Source organism: Trichechus manatus, unplaced genomic scaffold, assembly GCF_000243295.1.
Source record: "Trichechus manatus latirostris isolate Lorelei unplaced genomic scaffold, TriManLat1.0 scaffold00042, whole genome shotgun sequence".
Classification (NCBI taxonomy): domain Eukaryota; kingdom Metazoa; phylum Chordata; class Mammalia; order Sirenia; family Trichechidae; genus Trichechus; species Trichechus manatus.
This window is the reverse complement of record NW_004443978.1, coordinates 7,403,858-7,429,706: the sequence shown is the minus strand read 5'-3', so window position 1 is coordinate 7,429,706 and position 25,849 is coordinate 7,403,858. Positions and strand designations below refer to the sequence as shown.

At 41.2% G+C, this 25,849-nt stretch overlaps 1 protein-coding gene across 4 annotated transcripts in view; it reads right to left on the bottom strand.

Moving 5' to 3' along the window:
* RALGAPA2 (Ral GTPase activating protein catalytic subunit alpha 2) overlaps positions 1–25,849 on the bottom strand; it is a 388,120-nt gene that overhangs the window by 97,511 nt on the left and 264,760 nt on the right. For all 4 annotated transcript variants that reach the window (XM_023731401.1, XM_023731398.1, XM_023731400.1 and 1 more), the window contains exon 37: positions 8,386–8,513. In XM_023731401.1, the coding sequence (XP_023587169.1) occupies positions 8,386–8,513 (128 nt within the window). The remainder of the gene's footprint in view (positions 1–8,385; positions 8,514–25,849) is intronic.

The following is a 25,849-nucleotide window of genomic DNA, read 5'->3' as shown; positions in this document are numbered from 1 at the left end:
TGCTCACACAGTTGATGATTTAAACCTAAGTGCATGACTTCACATTTCTAGCCTTTTAAGCCTGTTGGTTTGGGCCTGGAATTCCAGTCTGTTAAGGAAATCCTAATTTCTGATTTTGTCTCGTGTCATATTAGTGAACTTTCAAATGATATTTTAATATACATGTGTTCCAGATCTTTGTGAAAGTTACTGATAAAAAATGGCTGAACAGAAAAAGGGCTCAGTAAAGCTGTGGTACACCACAACAGAGACAAAGGTCCCAACGATCTGTGACCCATGAATTAATGCATTTTAGGTTTTACCACAGCGAAGTCACCCAGCTTCCAGAAGTCCACATTTCTCTCTCATATTTGCCTGATGATCATGTGACTTTATCTGATGTTTTACTAAAATCCAAATTTACATTTATAAGCTTTCCCCAATCTTTGAAAATAGTAATCTTATCAAAAATAGTTCTAAAAAATGTGTTTGGGGTATCTTATTCTTTGTGAACTCATTCTTCTCTGAAGGCTTATAAGCTGTTTACTAATCTAATCTAAAAATTTTACAAGGGATCCGTGCAAAATTCCAAAATTCATCCTTTAATCCTATTTGAAAATGAGGAAAATATGCTTCCAGTTTTGGGAGCTTCCTTTATTCTACTTGATTTCTTAAAAAACTGTGGTTCTGAGATCAGTGCTATAAATTCATTCTACAACAAAACATATGTACACCTGAAGTCTGGATCTTTCTTGCAGGGGCCAGTTCTTCAGTTTTTCTTACTATATTCTCAGCGATGTGAATTGTAATTCGTACACCAAGCCACATTTCTACCCCTTCCATTTGCAGATGTGACAGAGAAGATGGAGACCCTGGTTACCTGCTGAAACAGCAGGGTCAGGTGCTCCTTTCTTAACCTGGATGAACAAATTTTAGATATGGACTCAGTAGGGACTACACTGGCTGCTCTTCGATGCCTCTCCTTTTTATTTCTCAGTGAAATAATTTTAGTTTTATAATAAAAAATCCCACTCTTAAAAATCTCTCGACCCTCATTTCCTTTTACAGCCTCAGCCCACACATGGAAATATGCCATTTCGTTCTCCCAACTTTACTTTTTGAAATGTGCTGCCCAACTGTCTTTGTTATCTAATGCTGCTATAACAGAAATACCTCAAGTGGATGGCTTTAAGAAACAGAAATTTATTCTCTCACAGTTTAGGAGGCTAGAAGTCCAAATTCAGGGCCCCAGCTCTAGAGGAAAGCTTTCTTTCTCTGTCAGCTCTGGGGTAAGGTCCTTGTCATCAATCTTCCCCTGGTCTAGGAGCTTCTCAGTGTAGGGACCCTGGGTCCAAAGGATGTGCTCTGCTCCAGGCTCTTCTTGCTTGGTTGTAATGAAGTCCCCTCCTCTCTGCTTGCTTCTTCCTTTTATATTTCAAAAGAGACTGACTCAAGGTACAACCTAATCCTGTAGACTGAGTCCTGCCTCATTAACATAACTGTCTCTAATCCTGCCTCATTAACATCATAGAGGGTAGAATTTACAACACACAGGATAATCACATCAGATGACAAAATAGAGGACAACCACACAATACTGGGAATCATGGCCTACCAAGTTGACAAATATTTTTGGGTGACACATTTAATCCATGACACCAACTGTCTAGGGTACAGGTCTGCTTACATTTTTCTCACATTCTTACACAAACTCTAATAGACGCATTACTTTCTGCAACATTCAAAGCCATAAATCCATTCTGTCAAATTCCAAAAGAATGGATCCAAAATAGTAGTTCCCCTCATTTGCTTCCTCTACCTTCTGAGAGATGAGGTTGTTTGCCAGCCAACAATTTACCAAATGCTTGCTGCCTTTAGTAGAATGGACCTTAGAGCTATTACTCAGTAGCAGAAATCCCCATTACAACCATATTTTGCCCTTGGGCCTGTTTAGAAATTTGGATTAGAAAACTAGCCACTCTTTTGGTCCAGCGCCATTCTCATGCAGTTTCCATTCTCAAGGCACATCGGTGCTGCTATTATTTAATACGGTTTTACCTCTTCTCTTGTAGTAATTCAGTTCTAGGTTCTATTACACCCAACTCTACAGGTGAAGACCTGAGACTGCTGATGGATAAGACCATTCCAGAGGCTGTATCTTGCCTGACCTGTCTCCTGAATGTGATCCTTCATTTCTCTCCTTCCTGCCTATTTAATTCCACCTCCTCCTCCCAAGCCTACTCCTAAAAAGCTGATGCTCCAGAGAGTTCTGTTCTTGATCCTTTTCTCTTATCACCCTCCACCCCAGCAAATCGAGCAGGGCCCCAATTAAATCAATCTACCTCCTATGCAGAGCTATCCAATCCATCCCTGCCACTGCCTTAGCTCAGCCCTTACTCTCGGAACCTCTACACTGCCCCATAAACGTTTTCATCACCTCCAGCCTCCATGAGCATGCGTCTGCTATACTCTCCTATACTGAAGAATGTGTGGCTTTCAGAGCTCAGTCATGAGCAAATACTGTCCCGTCACTCAGAATCTTATTCATATTTCTATTCCTAGTGGCTAGGACAGTGCCTGGCATATGGCAGGGACACAGCAAATGTTGACAAATGCATAACTGGGTCTGTATAGTAAGACACAACACATGGTACTGTTTGACTCTTTTTCTGAAGTACACAGAGATGAATGGAGGAAATAAAAGGTCTGCCCAGGAAAAAGAACCAAAGATCCCACTGGAGAGGAAAGAAACAGGGTTATAGCTTTAGAGAGAGGGGTGGTTTATTAAAGTGTGTTAATTGGGAACAGAATATGGCAATATTAAAAAATCATGGGTCTAAAAGAGGCTCTAGTATTATCAAATATATCTGTAAATTGAAAATCAAACTAAATTTCATTTGTAGAGGAATAAGGAAAAAATTACTTTTTCTTAAGCAGCTCTGTTCTCTCCATCAAATGCTGATAGTTCTGGATAGTTGAGATGGCAAATGCCATTGAGACTATTGTTCTGTTGAAGTGGACGTTTATTTTAAAAAGCCGCCATCTGTTTGATTCAGGGTGAACTCCTCCTAATGGGCACACTGCATATTGTGTGGCCACCATTTCCCTGAAATAAGTTTTGTGACAGGAGAATGAAAGGCCTGGCTCAAATGGTCTTGGAAACTTCTATCAGCTGACCATGGGTTGATTTTAGAATCTTTAGTTGGCTTGGAAACTGTAAATATAACATGTGGCAAGCTTCCCATTTACAACACACGAGGCACAGGAGTAGGCCCTCTGACTGCCCACGAGGGATAGAAAAAGCAGATGGCAGGTGAGCTGGCCGCCATCGCTCAGAAGAGCAGTGGCCACAGTACAGAGGCTCCACTTGACAGATTTGGTTTAGCCTGCTGAGAAGGCTATAGGAAAGCCCAGGAGGGACAAAGGGGCTGGGCTGGAACGGTACTGAGGGTGCTCGCCAAACACATCCTACTGTGTTTGTGACTGTTTTGATCATGTGAGACAATGGTATTTTTCAGTTTTCTAAGTACCTTTGCCCCAGAATTCTAACTGTTTGGTCAGTTAGCCAAGGGTACCCCAACCAAAAAATCCTCTCATATGGATTCTAAGCTGGATTTACTGCTCAAAAAGGAAATTCACTCCAGCAATGCCCCAATCTTCAGCTTAATAAGAAATGTTATGTTTTCTTGAACATTATTGAACAAAATAGATATGGAACTGCCCACATTTCCATTTCTAGTTAAATATTATATAAAACTGAATCCCAATTGACACTATTTGCAGGCAGTTAACTAACCATCATTAGTTGGGAAGGGGTCAGAGATATACAAGTAACTACTCCAAAGTAATTTTCATTTGCTCTTTTCTCTATTTGTCCTCAGGTTCAATGTTTGGCTATCTATGGTCAATAGAGAAAAGCAAGTGCTACCTCTCTAGAGAATTTATAGACAGTTTGAACTAAACAATACTTCCTTTGTTCATAAAACAGTCATTCTGATACTGAGAAAATGAGTGACATTGGAGGAAATGAGCAGTTTCGTGTGGTAATGTTCTACTTAACAATTATACTGTGAACACTGGAAATAAGGTGGGGACACAGGACTGTCCATATAAAATGGCCCATACTGATAGTTAACAATTAGAATCTAAACGCTGGAAATAAGGTGGGGACACAGGACTGTCCATATAAAATGGCCCATGCTGATAAAGGAATCTTTTTCTTTGTTGACATCCACCACAGTATCTCAGAGGAACCAAAACCCAAAACCAAATCTACTGCCGTCGAATCGATTTTGACTCAGAGCGACCCTGCAGGACAGAGTAGAACTGCCCCGTAGGGTTTCCAAGGCTGCAATCTTTACAGAAGCAGACTGCTGCATCTTTCTGCCACCTCTCAGAGGAACAGGTAATAGTAATTCTTTCTCAGATTTTTGGTCTCTTAAATGAGCTGCATCTTCTAGAGCTGTGGATACTTGCTGTTTCATTCCTTAACCGATCTTGGTTCATATGTCAATAAAATTTTGCTGAAGTATATATTTCCGGGGTTTCAGACTGGATTCCAGGCAGGGCTTCACAGGCCTGTGACCTGAGCAGTCCCACAGGGCCCCGTGCTCAGAAGGAGCCCCTACATGCTTTAATGCTCTGCTGCTGCCATCTTGAAATTCTTAGCAGTCTTATCTTGGAGCTTGTGTTTTGCATGTGCAGTGTGATGGGACAATGGAGTGTGTACATGTGCAGAGACAGCACAATGCCTGGTCTGCAGTTCCTTACCTACATCTCCACTCACATGTGGTTTAACTTGACAGGACTCATAACCTGTGGGAGTAGAGGCCACTCTCTCCATCCCAAACAGAGCTTGCTTTGAACGCACAAAGACGGCAGTGGTGCTCTAAGAAACACCACAAAGGAATCCTATCATAACCTTTCTTACTTGTGTTACTTCCCTATATTAGCCAATCACTTACTCTGACAATGATGAGAGAAGGGAAAGGAGGACAGGGCAACCTCTTCCTGTCAGACCTTCCTTCCTCATCAGTAACATAAAGGTAGAGAGTGTTGGTAGAATATGCACACATGGAGAAGGAAGTACAAATAGGTGAGTTAGTTTTGTGCAGTGTTTCCATTGTTCTGGTAAGAACAAAATATGAATTGTGCAACTGTGGTGATTCCATATATGAGGTAAATGTTCTTATACTTGCATTTTAAACTGGCATTGCATAATGTAAAGAAAAATGATAAAATTCACACTAATAATTTATAATTTTAGTTTTTCTTTACTTAGAATGACATTAAATCACAAATAAAAAAATTTGTGAGAGAGAGAGAGACTGCAGAAGAATGGAAACAGCTTCATATTTTAGCACCTTTAAAGATGATTTTTCCTGCTTTTTGAACAAGGGGCCTAGCATTTTCATTTTGCACTGGGCCCTGCAAATTATACAGCTGACCCTGGTTCCAGGTGTCGAAGGTACTAATCTTTTCAGCCCCTGTTGGGTGGCTTACAGGGGTTTGGGTGGGACCCCTACACACCCTCCCTCACCTGTTATCCTCGACATCAGGCAGCCTTGAGTGTTTACTCCAGGACACGGTACGAAGATTGGAACTCTGAACACACACCTTGAGGTGAAAGGGCCTGGGAGGCCCAGCTTCCTCGGGTACCACTCAGAAAACCATCTCTGCTGGAAGCTGGCTCTTGGGTGGGTAATACGTACCCTGATGGACTTGAACATGCATATAATCCCCCCAAAATACAAGTTCACCACTCGAGAGTACTGTGAGTCCTTGTGCTTGTGATTGTGCCCTCTGCCTGGAGGAAGCCTCCTGAGCCGGGCTTTCTCTCATCTCTCGAATCGCAGCCTAAATGCTCTCGTCAGATGGCCTTCCCCTGATCTGACCCTTCTTCACGCCAATTCTCTGTATAGTTTCTTTGTGGACCTTCTCACAGTTAGCGCATATATTGATTAGTTTATCTGTCTCCTTCCTCTTTGAACCTCATTGGCCTTGATCCCCGCTGCATCACTCGCTCCTGGCACAGGGCTTGGCAGATAGTGAGTGCAAGTAAATATTTGTTTGGTAAATGAATAAATGTAATCAGATACCCATAACTGAGATTTGTTCGGTTATTCAGTGTTTTTCAAAATTCAAATCTAAGACAGTTCAATGAAGCAGTGAATTCCGGACATCAGCTGCAATATAAACCGGCTTAGGCTTTTGCCAAAGCATGTGAGGACCAGGATGTTTTAATAAAACGTTAAGGGAGCAGTTAATTATTAATAGCCTAGGCAGGCAATATAATTTTAAAAATTAAGCTTTTTTTTTTAAAAAAACAAAAATATAAAGAACTCCCTTTCTTCTTACTGTTTCCATTTCCCCCACTTCTCTTATTATATCTCATTTCTGGCCTCAATATTAGCATTTTTCCAGACAGAAATCAAAGTACAGAGTAGTTAAGTGATTGCAAAGTTTTTCTCATTGATTGCATCTCTATAAAGATATGTCTAATAATTTATTTCTTGTTTTAAATGCCCTATTTGAACACTAGCAGTTAAATCTTCTCAAGGTAGAAGACTAAACAAAATTATTTAAAAATTTTATAATGAGCAACATAATAGGTTTTGTCATTTTCTCCTTCCTAGTGTCTGTACTGAACTGTCCTGGTAGATGTCAATGTGGCGATTCTATAAGTTATTTTAGAGGACAGCATTTACTCACGCCCATTAGCATCAGTAGTCTTGGCTGGCATCCACATTAGTCCTCATGTAATTACTTAAAAAGTTTTCAAAGTGATAGTGAATACTATCCTCTGAACTTTTTAAAAAACATGGTTTTCCCTAAACCCAGTTACTTAAATGGTGGTATATTAACTCTTTTTTAAGAAAGCAGTATTCAACAAAATAACAAAGGATGTATTTCATAATGAGAAGTTCAATAAGCGGAGAAGGTGATGTGATAAAAATCACAATGGACTTATAAAAAATGGCATTTTCTTGTTTGCAAATGATTTTTTGTTGTCTTGGTCCAGCATACTCGACTGATGAGTGTCTAGCTGGTCCTAGTTGACATGCAAACCGACAAGCCAACTGCTGAATAGATCTTTCTCATTTCTGCCGAGAAGCTCTTTCTAACAGCGTGTGAAATAAAAACTCCTGTGCTGAAGCTCGAATCAACACCGGCCATGAGATGAAGCCTAGAGTTCTGTGGAAATCACGGTGAAGAACGCCATCTCCAAAATGCTCACCACCGGCCTGGACAAAGACCAGTGAGTATGCAGAGGGGAATACTACTACCCTGGCCCCCGGGGGAGGGACCAGATGGGACCTGATAGCTCTTTTCTACTTCTAATTTCTATGATAATTCCAAGTTGCCACATGGCATATGTATTTTTTTTTAATCTAAAGGCAGAATATCGGTCAATGAAGTGACCAAGATATTAATGAAAGGTATTTTTCATGGACTGTATCTATTCACATGTGATATCTCTCACCCACCCCACCCCCACCCTCCAGCAATACATCGCCACTTACTATTAGGTTGGGAGAAGTATATATAGAAAGGTTACACACAATACGTCCAGAATCATTATCATACTAGTTAGAAACCAAGAGATTCTAAGTTTTACTAAGAGGTCAGATGCCTTTTGCAGGAATTGTGGTAAAGACACTCACCTTAATGTCTTTTCCTTATAATAAGAGATAATGCTCAGGTTTAAAGATTTCAGCATGCCAATTAATGTTTGAGAACAAAATTTAAAAAGTAAAATTTCCTGTTTTTAGAGATAAGATCAGGAATTAGAAAAGGGAAGATTAATGGTTGGGTAAGTCACAATAGAATTTATAGGCATTTTTTCTGATGAGTTCAAATACAACTTCATTTGGGACACTGTTTCCTTATCTCCCAACGAGATGCAATGTTCTAGTTGACATGCAAACTGACCAGCCAGAACATGATCTGTACTTCTCCATGGCACTTGCCATACTCTTTGATTTATTAGAGTTAGTTCATTTGCTGTCGGTTTCTGGTAAGCGCTCTGAATAACGCTGTTAGCATTTTGCTTAGCATCCCACTTTATACACAATGGACTGCAGCACACAGGCTGGAGAAGGAGGAGGACTGCACTTGGGGAAGAACACCTAAGGAAGCACGAGCATCTCACGATAGTCACAGCTTCTCAGACACCAACCTATTTGATTAAATTATGAAAATATCCTCATCCTAAGTTCAATGTCATACAAAATCATAACATTTAATATGAAACAATGATTGGTATGAACATCCCACTACATTATTTTCAACATTTTTTCATCCCTCTTCAACGTGGTTTTTAATACTTACTGTTCATGAAAAACTGTCAGTTATCTGGGTTCAGGGGTGGCTAGTTTAAGTCCCAGGGTTAAAGCAAAAAGATACAAGCTCTGGTAGAGCGGGATGAGGCCCTTCACGGCCCTGCTGGCATTGATGCACGTGGCGCAGATAAGGCTTGGCAGCAGCTTCCCGCTCACGATGGCTCCATCAAACAGAGGTCCAAAAAATGGGACCTGTTGATCCAAAACGGAAAAACACTTAATTTCCAAAAGCCAGTAAACCTCAAACCACAGATATGAGAGCAGCTGACTGAATTATAAGAACCATGATGACCATGGAGGGCTGTCACCGACAGGGCAGAGGCTGAACTTAAGAGGACCCAGGCCAAGAGCTTTCAAATCAAACAAAACAGGGTTGTTCCGCTCTGCTCCTCTACACTGTACTCTTCAGCAAAACTTTTAATGACAAATTATCACCAGGTTACTCCTTTTTCCTTGTGTTGTCATTTGTAGAAATGGCATTATTCTTCCTAAGTGCCACATCATGTGGACCAATAAATATAGTGCTTCTCTGCACACCTTTTAGCCTTGTTTCCTCCTCCATTGGAATTGGCAATGTTCCTGTCTTGATCCTGATACATATTAACTTTTAAATGAGATGACGACTGTGCCTGTCAACAGTTGCAAGGTCCTACTTATCCTCCTCATTCTTCTTGAACATTCCTTCCCTTTCCTTCCAGAATTTTGCATTATCCTCATTTCCTTCTACTACTTTAACAGATACTCTGTTTTCCTTCAGTGGACTCACTTCTACCATGTGGATGATTGTTATGGATTAAACTGTGTACCCCTAAAATGTGTGCTGGAAGCCTAACCTCTATACCTGTGGATATAATCTAGTGTAATGTAATATAATTACCTTACATCTAATGCAATATAATGTAATCATCTTCCATAATGCAATCTAATGTAATGTAATCAATCCATCAGTTGAGGTCATACCAGTGTAGGATGGGTCTTAATTTTAATCACTTCTGAGTTATATAAAGAGCAGTCTAGACACAGAGACTGTGCTAAAAAGCAAAGATGTCACTTTGAGGACTAAGGTGCACCTGACCCAGGCCATGATATTTTCAATTGCCTCATATGAATGTGAAAGCTGGACAATAAATAAGGAAGACTGAAGAAGAATTGATGCTTTTGAATTATGGTGTTGGTGAAGAATATTGAATATATCATGGACTGCCGGAAGAACCAACAAATCTGTCTTGGAAGAAGTACAGCCAGAATGCTCCTTAGAAGTGGAGATGGCAAGACTTTGTCTCACATACTTTGGACATGCTATCAGCAGGGGCCAGTCCCTGGAGAAGGACATCATGTTAAGTAAAGCAGAGTCAGTGAAAAAGAGGAAGATTCTCAACCAGATGGATTGACACAGTAGCTGCAACAATGGGCTCAAACATAGCAATGACTGGGAGAATGGTGTAGGACTGGGCAGTGTATCATTCTGTTGTACCTAGGGTCACTAGGAGTCAGAACCGACTTGATGGCACCCAATGACAACAACAAGGACACAGAGACAGACACACACAGAAGCCATCATAATCTGATGATGGAGGAAGATGAATTTACAAGCCCAGGAACTCCAAGGATTGCTGTTACTAGAAGCTGAAATAGATAAAGATGCAACTCCCCATAGAGTCACACTCTGAATTCATACTTATAGCCTCCAGAACTGTGAGAAAACAACTTTTTGTTCTTTAAAGCCACTCATTTGTGATATTTCTGTTACAGCAGTACTAGGTAACTAAGACAAAGTTTTGGTGTCTGTCTGTTGGATTTCCTTCTTCTCTCTTTCATTTTTCCTACTACAATTTCATTAACTCTCTTCTCTAGTATGGAAATCATATACTTCCTGAGGTCAAGGACTGGATCTGCCTTGTGACTCTTGTATTTATTCGCTCTCTCACTCACTTATTCATTTATTCAATGAATATTTATTCAGCGCCTACCATGTGGAGTCCCTAGGTGGTGTAAACAGTTAACATGCTCAGCTGCTAACTGAAATATTAGAGGTTTGAATTCACCCAGAGGCTCCTCAGAAGAAGGGCCTGGATATCTACTTCTGGAAAATCAGTCATTGATAATCCTATGGAGCACAGCTCTACTCTGACACACATGGGGTCACCATGAGTTGGAATCGACTCTACAGCAACTGGTTTGGTTTGGTTTACCATGTAACAGACACTATTCTATTCACTGGAGACGCAACAGTGAATAGTACAAAAATCCCTGCTTTCACTGAACTTAGAACTTATTGGGAAATTTCAGAGACTAAACAGTATAAATAAGTAAAATATATGATATGTTAGATAGTAAAAGTGCTAAGGTGAGAACTAAAACAAGGAAGAGCAATAAGAAATGTTAGGGGAGGGGGTTTCTAATTTCAGATCAGGAAAGGGTTTGTGGAGAACAGGATATTTCAGTAAAGAACTGAAGGAAGTGAGGGAATGAACCACAAGCCATGAGGACATCTAAGAGAAGAACATCCCAAGCAAAGGGAACAGATTCTGAGGTAGGAGTGGAATTGGAGTGTTTAAGCAACAGCGAGGAAGCTACAATGGCTGGAGCTGAGTGAGCAAGAGGAACAACAGGAGGAAATAAAGTTGGACAAGTAATAGGAGGGACCTTGTAGGAAATTGTAAGGATTTTTAATTTCTACTCCAAGTGAGATGAAAGCCTTTTGGAGGGTTTAGAGGAGTGGGGGCTATGATCCAACCTACATTTTAAAGGTATCATCTGTCCACTGTGTTGGGAAAACTGCAAGGAGACTGATGGAGACAAATTAGGGAACTGCTGCTGAATAATCCAGGCAAGAGATGATGTGGCTTGGACGAGAATGGTAGCAGGAGAATGGTGAGAGGCAGCTGGTTTCTGAGTATATTCTGAAGGTAGAGTTGACAGGATTTGCTGACGATTGTTTATGTGGTGGGTGAGAAACAGAAACATCAAGAATGATGCAGAAGTTTCTGGCCTGGCAGCTGGAAGGCTGGAGCCATCTTTCCCTGATACGGAGACAATGGAGAGGGTGGGTCATTAGCTGAAGTTTAGATGTGCCAAGTTTGAGATGTCTGTTAGATATCCAGTGGTGATGTATCAAGGAGGCAATGGATATACCAGCCTAGAAGTCGGGGGAGGGGCCCATGTTAGAGATACAAATATAAGAGTTGTTAATTTATAGATGGTGTTTCCAGCCATGAGACTGAATGATCACCAAAAGAGCAAAAAAAAAGAGGTTCGAGGACTACACCCTGCAGCACTCCAATGTTTAGAGGTTAGAGACATGAGGAAGAATCAGCAAAGAAGACTGAGAAAGAGTGGCTAGAGACGAGAAAAAAACCTCCAATGAGTAGCATGAACCCAGCACAGGTAAGAATGCAAATATTTGTTGAATGTTTGAAATGAATTTTTTACATAATTTAATTAATAAATGTGGGTCTCCAGTCTAGGTCTTCTGACTTCTTTCAACAATTATTTATCTATAGAATGCTTCCACTGTGGTTGGCATTGGGTGAGGGGCTTGGGATACAGCAGTGAATAAAAGACTGTCTTTGCCTATAAGGAGTCCTGACGGCATAGTGACCAAAAGTTCGGCAGTTCGAGTCCACTAGCTGCTCCTTGGAAACCCCATGGGGCAGTTTGACTCTGTCCTACAGGGTCTCTATGAGTCAGAATCAACTCAACAGCAACGGGTTTGCTTGGTTTTGGGTTGCCTATAAGGACCTGACGTGAAATATAGTCAAGTAAATGGGCCATTACAATGCACTGTGATAAGTACAATTGTAATAAGGGTAAGGCTGGGTGCTATGAGAGAGCATAGATGGGTCTCAGAGAATGAGCAAAGACTTCCCAGAGGGAATGACTGTGAAGCTGAAATAGAAGGATAATTAGGAGTTAGCAAGGTAATAGGTGGGGGAGGTAGCGTGTATAAGGTCCTGGCGGTGAGAAGGCTGGAGTGAGGGTATAAGGGGGTGGGGGGAAGTAAGTGGTAGGTGCTGGGGCTGAAGAATGGGCAGGGGACAACATATCTTAAATCACCTCTGAGTTACGTTAAGGAATTTGTACTTTAAACTTAAGGAAGCGAGGAACCACAAGAAGTAGATGACATGTAGACGTTTGCTCTAGAAAAACACCTCGACTACAATATGGAGGGGTCCAAGACTGGAGCTACTGTGATCAGTCAGCAAGGTGTTCCAGTAATTCAGAAAAGATCAATGTAGAGGGAAGTGGGAGTAGAGGTGAAGAAAAGTGAATGAATTCAAGGGAGTTCTAAAATATAGAATCATCAGGGATTGGTGTTGAATGGATAAAAGAATGGGACAAATGGGCAGCTCACAGTGACATCACTGAGAAGGCCAACAGAGGAGAAACAGCTGCAGGTGAGGGGGTATGGTAAAAGATGATCCATTTAGTTTTAGACTTGTGAATTGGGTGTATCTATAGGACATCCAAGGGCAAATGTTCAAGATGAAACTGAATAAACAGGTCTGGAGGTCAAAAGACAGCCCTCCCAAAAGCATCAAAGAACAACCCTGCTAATTGGCTTTCTATCAGAATTTAATAGGAGGATCCATGAATTGTATAGAGGTGAGAGAGGATCACAAGGATGACTGTAGATGCTTTGCAGCTTCAAATAGCAAACTTCCTGGTGTGAAAAAGGTAGGGATCATGTTGGCTTCTTCCCACTTTCTGTTCCCCAGGCTCAGTGATCCAGGATCTCTGCCAAGTGGAAACCTGGGTGTCAGTCCCATTATGAGCAAGTACTCCTCTCTGACACGTTCACAGTACTTTTGTATACTATTTTTCCTTTGATTCTCCTCTCCTTCATTTTACATTGAGAAGTTATAATTCCCAAAGTGTAACAGGGCATAAAGGAATGCTGGCTGTGGTGCACTATTTCCAACGAGGTGCAAACTCTAGACTGGGCACAAAACACAGTGAACTCTGGGAACAGAAGATGTTAGAGGTTGTAGCTTTGGGAATCCTTGTTTGGCAAAGACATCAAAGAACTATACAGTGGAATTAAAAAAAAAAAAAAGATGCCACCTCAACCCAGAGAAACTTCTGAAGACGAAAGCCTGCCACACACAAGAAATGATTACCTAGTTATCCATCTAAGAAAAAGTACTGTTGGAACCTTAAATGGACAGTCAGTACAGGAAAAGTAGGCAACTTTCTCTATTTGAATCAAATGTCAATCTGAAGAGAAAAAAAATGTAAAGCCTAAAAAGCAAGCAAACAAAAAACCAAGAGCAATGGATCATCATTCTGAAAAGTGAGAACAGAATTACACCACAGGAAATTATCTACTGTTAGAAACATACAAAAAAATGTTTAGACAACCACTTGGGCCTTTGAAAAGATACAGCTTCTATGAGATAGGAGCAGAGAATAAGTTACCACGACGTAACTCAAGCCAGATGATTTGGTAAGAAAATCTAAAGGGACTAAAAGTACAAAAGGAGCCCTGGTGATGCAGTGGTTAAAGTGCTCAGCTGCGAACCAAAAGATCAACAGTTCAAACCCAACAGCCACTCTGTGGGAGAAAGATGTGGCAGTCTACTTCCATAAAGATTTACAGCTTTGGAAACCCTGTGGGGTCATTACGAGCTGAAATCGACTCGATGACAGTGGGTTTTGGGTTTTAAAAGTACAAAAGGAGAATTATAATATACTTTAGAGGCAGTGAAAAAAAGAAAAACAGAATCAAGAAAGCAGAAAATTGAATAAGTTAAATGTAAAACCAAACTTGAGATGATCTCCCAAACACAGAGGAAAAGGATAGAAAATAGGCAAACAAAAACAAAGATGACAGATATGGAAGAAACCAAAAACCAAACCAAACCCGTGGCCATCAAGTCGATTCTGACTCAGAGCAACCCTGTAGGACAGGGTAGAACTGTCCCCACAGGGTTTCCAAGGAGTGCCTGGTGGATTCGAACTGCTAACCTTCTGGTTATGGCCGTAGCTCTTAACCACTATGCCACCAGGGTTTGCAGATATGGAAGAAAGGGCAGAAATCCAACTAAAGAATTACATTCCAAAGAAGGAACCAAGAAAACTGAAACAGAGCAATGATTCATGATCAAATTAATCATAATGATAATAGGGTCAATTGACTGCACCCAATAATATAGATTCAAAAGAAAAAAACAGAGAACTGAAAGAATAGACAAATCCACAGAAACAAAGATAATTCTCCTCTCTCATTAATTAATAGTAAAGATAATAAAGAGTAAAGATATAGAAACTTTAAACAATATTAGTAAGCAGCTTCATCAAACCATTGCAACAGACACATTTTTTTCAACTGCACATGGGACATTAATCAAAACAGGCTTTAACCACTGCCGTTGAGTTAATCACGACTCATAGTGATCCTGTAAGACAGAGTAGAACTGCCCCATAGGGGTTCCAAGGCTGTAATCTTTACAGAAGCAGAGCACCACATCTTTCTTCCGTGGAACAACTGGTGGGTTTGAATGGATTCGAACCAGTTCAGTCATGACAACGAAGCAAAACCAGAACACACCCGAATTTTTACAATTTGGGTGATCTGGAACCATAACCAGAATGGGAAAATTACGGGTTGAAGCCCTGGAATGGGAGACTTAGAAGCAGTGTAGTGAGCCCTGTTAAGAGCCTAATGTGTGAGACTGGATTATTGCCAGGACTGTGGAGAGCAACACACATTCAAAGTGGCACATCAGCTGCCATCTTTGAGTGGGGTACCGCTGTTTCTGACTCTGATGGGCAATAGATTTGATTGCTATGCAACGTCTACACTGCCCTTGTTTTCTAAGAGGGAGATTAAGTTTCTAGCAGGGCTTCAACCCATAATTTTTCCCATTCTGGTTACCATTCCAGTTCGCCCAAATTCTAAAAATTTGGGTCTGTTCCGGTGTCACTTCCTCAGCCATGACTGAACCAGTTCAAAGCCCTGGTTCAAACTGCCAACCTTTCAGTTAGCATCTGAGTGCTTAACCAGTGAGCCACTAGGGCTCCTTAAACAGGCTTTAGTGGTTTTAAAATATGCCCACGAATCTTTGCTATTCCATCCTTCAAGAAGTAGAGCCTAATTCTCCTCCTCTTCAGTAAAAGCTGGGCTTAGTGACTCCCTTCTAATGAACAGAATGTGGCAGAAGTGATAGTATATCACTTCCAGAGATGAGGCCATAAAAAGGCGTGATGACTTCCTCCTTGCTCTCTTTTTGGATCTCACTCTGAGACAAGCTAGTTTCCACATGGTAAGGATACTCAAGGTCTTACGGAGAAGACCTCCTGGTGAGGAATTGATATATCCTGCCAACAACCAGAGAGGAACTTAGGCCTCTAGCCAACAGCCATATGAGCGAGCCTTTGTGGATGCAGATCCGACAGACCCAGTTAAGCCTTCATATGACTGCAGCCCCAGAAAAATTTTGACTACAACCTCATGAGATACCCTGAGTCAGAACCACCTAGCTAAGCTTCTCCCAAATTCTAGGAATAATGAGGTAATGCTTGCTATTTTAAGTAACTAACTTTTGGTGGTAATTCGTTATACAGCTGGTGCATAATCCACATTCTGAGCCTTAAAACAAGACTCAATAAATTTCAAAGGACTGAAAACACAGAGAATGTGTTCTCAGACCACAATGAAATTAAATTAGATAGAAATTAGTAACAAAAACAGATAATTAGAAAATCCCCAAATATTTGGTAATTAAATAACACACTTCTAGTACAATCCTTGGGTCAAAGAAGAAATAAACGGAAATTAGAACCTGAATGCTAATAAAAACACAGCTTACCAAAATTTGTGGAATGCATCTAAAGCTTAATGAAAACACAGAAAATCAACAAAGCCAAACATTAGATCTTTGGAAGTTTATAAAATTGATAAAGGCTAGCAAGACTAATTAAGAAAATGGGGGGGGGGAACCTCACAAATTCCTGGTATCAGGAATGAAAACAGAGATGCTATCATAGGTCCTATCAATATTAAAAGGCATAAAAGGATATTACTAACAACTTTTGGCAATAAATAGCCAAATTCCTAGAAAAACAGAACTTAGTATAATACAGATACAAGAAAAGATACAGAAACTATAATTCTATAAACTTTAAAGTAATTGAATCAGTGAAAAAAAAATTAATGAGGAAAACCAGCCCAGATGGCATTACTGGGGAATTCTACAAAGCCTTCTGAGAACAAATAATTATTGTTTTAGAGAAACTTCCAGAATACAAGAAAAGCAATAACAAACCCACCCATTTTATTAGGCTGGTGTAACCTTAAAACCAAAACTGAGGGGTCAATCTCATTCATGAACATACGTGCAAGTATTCCAACAAAATATCAGCAAATCAAATTCAATAATGTACAAAAATAGTAAAATATTATGACCAAACTGGATATATCCCAGCAATACATATATGGTTTCATTAAAAATCAATCTGTATACTTCACTACATTAATAGATTAAATGAGAAACATCCGATGATCATCTCAGCAGATGTTTTAGAAAGCATTTCAGGAAACTGAAAATGCATTCATGGAAAAAAAAAATTCTTTGTTATCTTAGAACAGAAAGGAACTTCCTTAATCTATTAAAGAATATCTAACAAACCCTATGGCAACCACTAAGCTTAATGGTGAAACACTGAAAGCTTTACATATGAGACTGTGAAGGAGACAGAATGTTCCCTACATTTCATCTGTCAACATCTGTAGTGGACGTCCTTGCCAATACAGCAATGCAAGAAACAGAAACAGAAGACTATGAATTAAAAAAGAAGACGCAAACTGTCATTATTTCAGATGATATGATTATAGTCACAAGATCTCCAAAAGAATCTACAAAAAATTGCCAGAATAAGAGGGTTTATCAAGGTCACTGGATACAAAATAAACACACAAAAATCCTACTGCATTTCTATTCACCAACAAATGGTTAGAAAATGAAATGAAGACATACAATTTACAATAGCATAAAAATATGAAGTCCATAGAAATAGATCTAACAAAGAAAGTATAAAAAAAATTATTAAACTTTCTTGAGAGATGTCAAAGCAGTCTAAATAAATGGAATGATGTATCTGTTCATGGACTAGAAGACTGAATATTATCATTTCCCTTCTTAGATTGACCTATGGATTCAATGCAATGTATGTATGCATCTTGACAAGCTGGTTCTAAAATCTGTATGTAAATCAGAGATGCCAAGAAAAGCCAAGACATTCTTGAGTAAGAACAGGGTAGGGACTTGCCCTACTTTATAGCAAGATATAAGGAGCCCTGGTGGCGCAATGGTTAAGCACTTGGCTGCTGAGAGGTTGGTGGTTCAAATTGACCCAGTGGCTCTGTGGGAGAAGGACCTGGTGACTTACTTCCATAAAGATTACAGCCAAGAAAACCCTATGGGGCAGTTGTACATTCTCACATCATGTCACTATTAGTCGGAATCAACTTGACGGCACCCAGCAACAACAACAACATAGCAAGATATATTGTTAAGTTGGAGTAAGACCATGTCATAGTGGTGCACTGGGCCAGTGGAGCTGAATGGAGGAGAACAGAGAAACAGACTACTGCGTGTGTGATGGTCTCCTGAAAGTGCATTTGCAGTGCTAAGTGGGATGTACTATCCTGAAAGGTAGGGACACTGACCTTTAAGATATGATATTATTCTTAGAACCAGGGAACAATACAAGGTGATTTTTTTTCCATAGTTGCATGCAAATGTTTTCTTCTGTTCCTATGATACTGGTCTCTGATTTCAGTTTTTAAAACCCAAGTGAGCAGTGCTCCTCCCAGAAAAGATACAATGGTTCCTTTCAGTTTTAAGTGGAAACTGCTACCTTAGCATGTCAGGCTCCCTAGACCACTGGTCGCCAAAGCAGAAGAAGAGGCTACAGTATGGACTGGCCCTGCGGAGGAGGGGATAGGGCTGCTGCTACACAATGGCGGCAGAGAGAAGGGCTTCCAGGACACCTCTTCCTGCTACCATGCTCAATGGTAAACATAATGGAAGGCTACATCAAATACTAATCCTAATCAGAACCTTTAACTCAGCATTTCATCCCTGTTGAGCGTGTATATTCGTAGCCACCTAAAGTTTCTGATGACTCATAATTGCTGTCTCCTAGCGTGAAGACCAAAGCCTGGGGATTAATAAGATTTTCCATGAATGTGGACAAACTGGATTTCCTTATCAGCTCCAAATTAGAAGATGCATGTGGAGCCCCTATTATAAGCTCCCTAAATAAGAGAAGTACAGCTCTGAGAGGACGCACAAACCTAGAAAGTGTAGTCCACATTATTTTCTCCTTATCAGGCTGGAGTCGAGGCCAAGATCCTCTTATATCCAGATCTGCCTCTTGCCTGGATGCTATGAAAGCAAAGAAAGCTTTTGCAGAGAAGTGATGACACTTAAGTCCATGTTGCAACATTACCTAACAGGCCAGCACAAAGATGTGCCAAATCATTGGAGCAAGGATGGATAGGAATCTCTGGGACACAGACAGTGCTCTGAAGTCTCCATTTGATTTGTGGGAATGACTCTTTCAAGGACTCAATTGAAACATCTTGATGTTCCAAACCAGGGCAATGAACAGCTGAGCTCTGTTAAAGTTCCTCATGGATAACCCTCAACTTCTGGAATTGGAACATTGCTACCCATTGGCCTACTGAGATCCAGGCCACGTTGAAAACTACAAATGCAGAGTATGGAGGGTTGACTTGCCGAGTTTGGTCAGATACATACACCTTTCTAGAAACTGGAGGCACTGTATTCATAACAAAGATATAACCTTTATATCTGTGTCCAGTTTTTGGGCACCACCTTTATTATGCCCGAGCTAGGTGACTAATACAAAGGTCTAGGATTCAAGTTTCTGCTAGACTTCACAAACATAGCTGGAAACTTTCTAGATGTGTACACAAACCCAAAACCTGCTGCCGATGAGTTGATCCCAATCCACAGTGACCCTATAGGACAGAGGAGAACTGCCCCACAGGGTTTCCAAGGCTGTGATCTTTATCAAAGCTGAATGCCACATTTTTTTCCCATGGAGCAGCTGGTGGGTTCAAACCACCAACTTTTCGGTTAGCTGTTGGGTGCTTAACCACTGTGCAACCAGGGCTCTTTAATGCATACACAGAACCACACAAATATTAATAGCCCCTCCTTAATAGTCGTCTATTAAGACATCTTGATTGATGAGCTTTCCACAGATAGGCATCACGATTGGAGGAAGACTCATTAACAACCTGCCTTATGCAGATAACACAACCTTGCTTGCGGAAAGCAAAGAGAACTTGAAGCACTTACTGATGAAGATCAAAGACTACAGTCTTCAGTATGGATTACATCTCAACATAAAGAAACAAAAATCCTCACTACTGGACCAATAAGCAACATCATGATAAATGGAGGAAATACTGAAATTGTCAAGGATTTCATTTTACTTGCACCCACAATCAACACCCATAGAAACAGCAGTCAAGAAATCAAACGATGCATTGCATTGGGCAAATCTGCTGCAAAAGACCTCTTTAAAGTGTTAAAAAGCAAAGCTGTCACTTTGAGGACTACAATGCACCTGATCCAAGCCATAGTATTTTCAATCGCCTCATATGCACGCAAAAGGAAGACTGAAGAAGAACTGATGCCTCTGAATTATGGTGTTGGCGAAGAATACTGAATATACCATGGGCTGCCAGAAGAATGAACACATCTGTTTTGGAAGAATTACAACCAGAACGTTTTTTAGAAATGAGGAGGGTGAGACTTTGTCTCACATACTTTGGACAGGTTATCAGGAGGGATCAGTCCCTGGAGAAGAACATCATGCTTGGTAGAGGATCAGTGAAAGAGAGGAAGACCCTCAATGAGATAAACTGACACAGTGGCTGCAACAATGAGCTCAAACATAGCAACAATTGTGAGAATGGTGCAGGACCGGGCAGTGATTTGTTGTGCTGTACCTCGAGTTGCTATGAGTTAGAACCACTTGACAGCACCTAACAACAACAATAGTCATCTGCATACAGGCATGAAAACTAATACCTTTCCACTCTTAAAGAGATTCAGACTACTAGGAGTTAGATTCTGGACTTGATTCAGCCAGACACCAAGTACTCTTGGATAATTTACTTACATTCACATCAACTACATACTTACTTGGAAAACTGGAATACATGGTCTGCCCTATTGATCTCACAGAGTGCCTGAAAGGCTCAAGTGCTGTATTGATTTCAAAAATCCTAATGAGAAGCAAGGTGGAAAAATCATATAATTTTGAAATAAGGATGATAACTGTAAGGTATGTTTCTGAGAAAAAAAATGTTTATCTCCATATATTTCTGTCCCTATGTTGTATAAACATCCTCTCTAAAAAAGCATAAGATTAATTTTTGGAAAAAAATGGATTATCAGGAGACTCTAAAATTTTGCTAGAAAATTCTAAAAAATATATATAGACTCTTTCTAGATCAAGAAAGACAGATATTTCGTTTGTTTAGTGATAATTTGACTCTTTGATCAAAGCCCTGTTAGGGATTGCAGGGGGCAGACAGATAAGAGAGATGACTCAGTCAGAGCTCTTACCCATGAGTAGTTTTCAGGTGAGATTAAAAAAACATGTATTCAAGAAGGCAAAAAATAAAAAGAAAACAAGAAAGCTTTAAGGTGAATACAGATAAAACGCAGCCACAGGCAGCCTGTTCTAGCTGACGGGAGCTACAGAAAGCTTCCTGCAAGTGGTGACGACCAGCGGGTTTTGGTAGACTTGTGGTGGGAGAAGAAGAGCACCTCCAGGCAAAAGTGCAAACAGGGACAAAAGGGTGAGGTGTGACTGGTTCTCTTTGGCTAGGGCAGTGTTCTCCAAAATGCATTTCATGAGATATTAATTTAGCTGAGCATTAGTTGGTGTTGTATGAAAACACCTGCCTAGAGTTCATGATGAAAACACTACAGATAAATAAACGGGAAGACTGGACAGAAAAAGGTGAAAGGCTGCACACAGCTCCTGTGGGACCCTTTACAGTAAAGTGGGAAAGTTGGAGGCTGGACCATTAAAGGAAGCAAGGCACGGGGGGAGGCCTAGACAGCAGACTTGAGAAAAATGGAAAGTTCTGGAATAATTATCTTGGAAAATACATGCAGCATCAGTATCACTGAGAGATAAACAAAAAGCCTGAAGAACAGCTGTGGGGACTCAGCCAAGGCTGGACTCAAACTCCCAGCAGAAATAGTTCATGTTCATGACTCCTCACTGCTATAGCCGGCCATCTCCAGCTATTTCCCCACTTAATGTCCTGGTAATCCAAATGAAAGCAACACTTAGGTCCAGGTAAGTTTTCCACCTTCTACTCGCTAAGCAGAAATGCTGAGGAAAGCACACTGGTTAGGCCTGCCTATGTCACCAGACTCCAGGCTCTGGTGGGTGGTGACAACTGGAGAGGCTACAGACCTAACTTTTAGATGGTCTTCACAGATTAGTTGTTCAGAAACCAAAGTGCTAAAGTTAGGTAGGGAAGAGCACATGTTTTTATACTTGGAGGAAAACAGCTTTGTAGATCACAGAATGCTGGGTATAAAGAAAGGTCCTGTGAAATTAACATTAACCACAATAGTGATTGTAATCTCTATTAACAGATTTATTTAAATAGATAGTTAGAAATTAAATAGTGAATTAGAAAATCATTTTCAATTAAGAGGTCAATAAGGAAAGAATCTGTCAAGAGTTCCCAACCAGATGGGAGAACGGGCCTGGAGGGTTCCCACTGAGTTGCATTGGTCACAGCTGGCATTCCACATAAGAGCCTGCCCGGCTCAAGACCTTCCTCCAGAGAAGCTCGGTTCCAGTGACTGCAAAGCCAGAACCGCCCCACCAATTAGAAGTCAGGACTATCCATCAAGACAGATCCGTACAAGACCCTGGAGCCTCACAGTGTGGAGGAGGTTTCACATCACCAACAAAAGAAGTACCTCTGTGAAAGAGGGAGCAGTACCACACACAGCACCCCAAATTTTACATACAAACTGAGAAAAACAGAACTTCTTGGGACAGCATTTCATTAAAACTACAGACAACATGGTTTTCCATATTTCTGACCAGATCCTCTAAGTAAGCCTAAAACAATGAAAAAGCTATAATGAACAATAAGAGAATCAAGTACCAGACTGGAAATAACGAAGGGTTGAAAGACAGAAAGGGAAAGCGATGCCTGCTGGCTGCAGTTATTCAGAGAACTGTAAGGGACGTGGGGCCTGTCTGTGCTCCAGAGGTACTGGGCACAGAGACACGAGCGAGATACTCCAAGGGGCACCAGGGTAAAGGCTGGAGCAGATGCTCCATGAGGCTTCTTCTGCTGCTGAGATCTGGAATTTGAGGACCTGCCACTGCTGCCTCTCCTGGGAAGTTCACAATCCTACAGTAATTATGAACTGAAAGGGCGTGTCTGTGCTTGTGCATTTGTGCCTGAGATGTCAAAGTGGGTGACAGATAAGTCAGCTATAAAACTACATTGACAAACAGTAATTTTCCCATTGGAAAAACAGTACCAGTTATATTACTTGCCAGAAAAAGACTGAGGAGCCCATGGATTAAACGTTTTATAAAGATTTTTACAAAGCAGCACATGTCAGACGCCTGTACTTCCTACGTGCCCTGTGGTGGGTGGGTGGGGAGGAGGAGGCATGGCCCCGCAGGAAGGCACACCTGCACCTGGCCACAGAGTGGCCCCCTCAAGGAGGAGCCGGCAGCAAATGGCCCAGTGGATTTGGCTGGTTTCTTGAAAGGTGAGAGAAAGTACCTTCAACTCTATTTGCCAGCGACTGGGCTGGACACAAAAAAGAATTTCCAAATAGTAAAAGAGACCCCCGAGGGAACAATTATGGTATCTCCACGAATGTCTTTTAAAGAAGCTGATCACTTAATTGGGCCTGTAAGTAAGTCCCCTTTGATGTCTTCAGATTCTATGATTCTTAGCACCAGAGGTGAAAATAATTGATACTATTTTTGATTAATTAAGAAGTTATACTTAGACAAGATAACAAGTGAATCACTGATAAGGAGTTAAAGCCTCAGGGCCGTGTGATTTTTGAAGATGAGTCTATTGCTGTGGGTACTGTTACGAAGCCCCTTAACACTGGGCCAGGCTCTGGTTCGGAGCTCAACGTGCAGTCTGTAATTCTTGCAACAACCCCATAAGGCCAGCGCTCTCTTCCCAATTTAATGGATAAAGAGATGAAGGCTCGAGAGGTGGACTGCTTTTCTCAAGTCCTCAAGGTCAGCACTTGGGCCCCAAGCCCTCGCAGTGGCCCAGGAGGCCAGGTGACCTGCCCTGCCACCCTTTCCCGGCTCAGCTCCTCCACCTCTCCTGTGCTCCCTGGCTGACCACAGCGACGTCTCTCCTTTCCCAACCACCAACCACGATGCTGGTGCCGCCTCATCTGCCCTGGCTGTCCTCTCTGCTTGCTGCCTGCTGCAGGGCTGGCTCTCATGCTGCATGTAGGCCGAGCATGAGTGTCACCTCCTGGGAGACTCTCTGCCTACCTTTCTGCCACATCCCATCACCTGCCTTATTTTCTTTGTAATGCTGATCTCTACCTCAAAGTTCCTAGTTCAACCACTTATTTAATGGCTGTCTCCCTTAATAACATCCACATTCCAGGAGAGCGGGACCCCAGTCCTTGACACAGTGTCTGCAAGAGTAGCCTGGACAGATACAAGCTGCTGGCCTGCCTGAATGAGGGACCAGCTGCCATGGGCCTGACGGTGGACATCCGCCAATCTGCTGTCCTCTCCACATTTCTAGACTGAGGGCTGCTGGGACCTTCTTCTGTCTTTTGCTTCATGGACATGGCTGAAAGGCCAGGGTGAAAGGGTGGTGGTGGGGCCTTGGGGCCCTGGGCAAACTCCTGCTGCCTCAGCTCTCCCTCAGATTGATGGGTTTGAGAACAGGGCTGCATTTAAAACACAAAGATTTGAAAGCTGCAGAGATCGGGCAAAGCTATTTTGAGGTCAGTGCCTAAGCAGAGGAAATGGTCAGACCTGAGGGAGTTCAGAGAGGGGTCAAAGGAGGATGACCGTCAGTTGTACTACTGACGACTGGTAACCAATCCTCCCTCTACTGATGTTGTTAGGTGCCGTGGAGTCGGTTCTGACTCATAGCAACCCTGTGTACAACAGAATGAAACACTGCCTGATCCCATCCTCACAATCACTGCTCAGCTTGCTATCCTCTAGTGATGGCACTGGGGAAAAAAGTGGGCATCTTAATTCCCAAGAAGAAAATCAAGGAGCTACTCAGAGTATCTACAATCATTGATTGCTGCCGGTCCAGGGAATAACGAGAATCAATAAACAGGAAGGAATTAGTGAATAACCCTTTCCTCCTTCTACACACGGCAACCCCACCTTAAAATTTTCATTTAAATTCGACTCCTTAAAAAAACGGCTACTTCCTCCCATGACTTACACTAAAAGCAGTGCAGTGACCAGTGAGGTAAATTGGTATGAAAGCATTCACCAAGAAAACAAAAACAACTAAGAACCTAACAACACAAACAGCAAACTAATGAATTTCAAATACAGTACACAAAATACACTGAGGATAAGTCTCAAATTTGGGGGCAGTGGGCCTTGCTTTTCCTCTCCCAGAAGGGTTCTGTGTGCCCGACACCCTGGCTTCCCTGGCTGGGCTGGAGTTTGTAACACGTGCTGCTGTCTTCTTGGCATGGCCTTCCTGCTGACGTACGTCACAGGCAGAGAATGGGAACGGTCTTGCTTTCTGACACAAAGCTGGGCCTGCCATTTGCCATTTGGTGAACATGTACACAGGCTGGGTCTGGCCAGCCACAGGAAGGGGGAGAGGCCAAGGAGAGGGAGAAGTATGTGTCAAAGCACAACTAAAAAAAAAAAAGAAAGAAAATAATGTCAACTTTTGATGTAAATCAATTGAAAAGGAATTCTCAGAAGCCAAATTGTTGTAAAAGATAAAACAGGAGCTAGGAGTTAAAAACAGGTTACAGACTTTTCCCCATCTGTATTGAGGCTTATCTTACAAATAAACGCTCTTTATTATTCTTTGGCCACTGCTTGTGGGTGACTCTGTCAGTCTTTCAAAAAACTGGACAAAAAGAATCATATAAATCCCTTGTATCCAGGGAATTCTTCTGATTAGAAGTGGCAGTGAATTAGAGAAGAAATTTTATTTTAATATAACATCTGCAAACAACAGCTGCCTTTCTTCACAATTCTCAACATCATTCCTTTACTTAAAAAAAAAAGATTGCCAAAATAGAAACAAACAGCAGTAATTAATAACTTATTTTACTAAATTCTGGTTGTTCAGTGTTTACAATTGTCTTTTCTAAATAAATGATTCCTTGCAAATTCAAGAGTTAACAACTTTCCCTGAGAATTTCTTATAGTGTTTTAAAGTGTATAACTTAATCTCAAAAAAGTTATTTTGTTGGGGTTGGGATAAATATTTTAAAAAATTGCATATTTCAAAT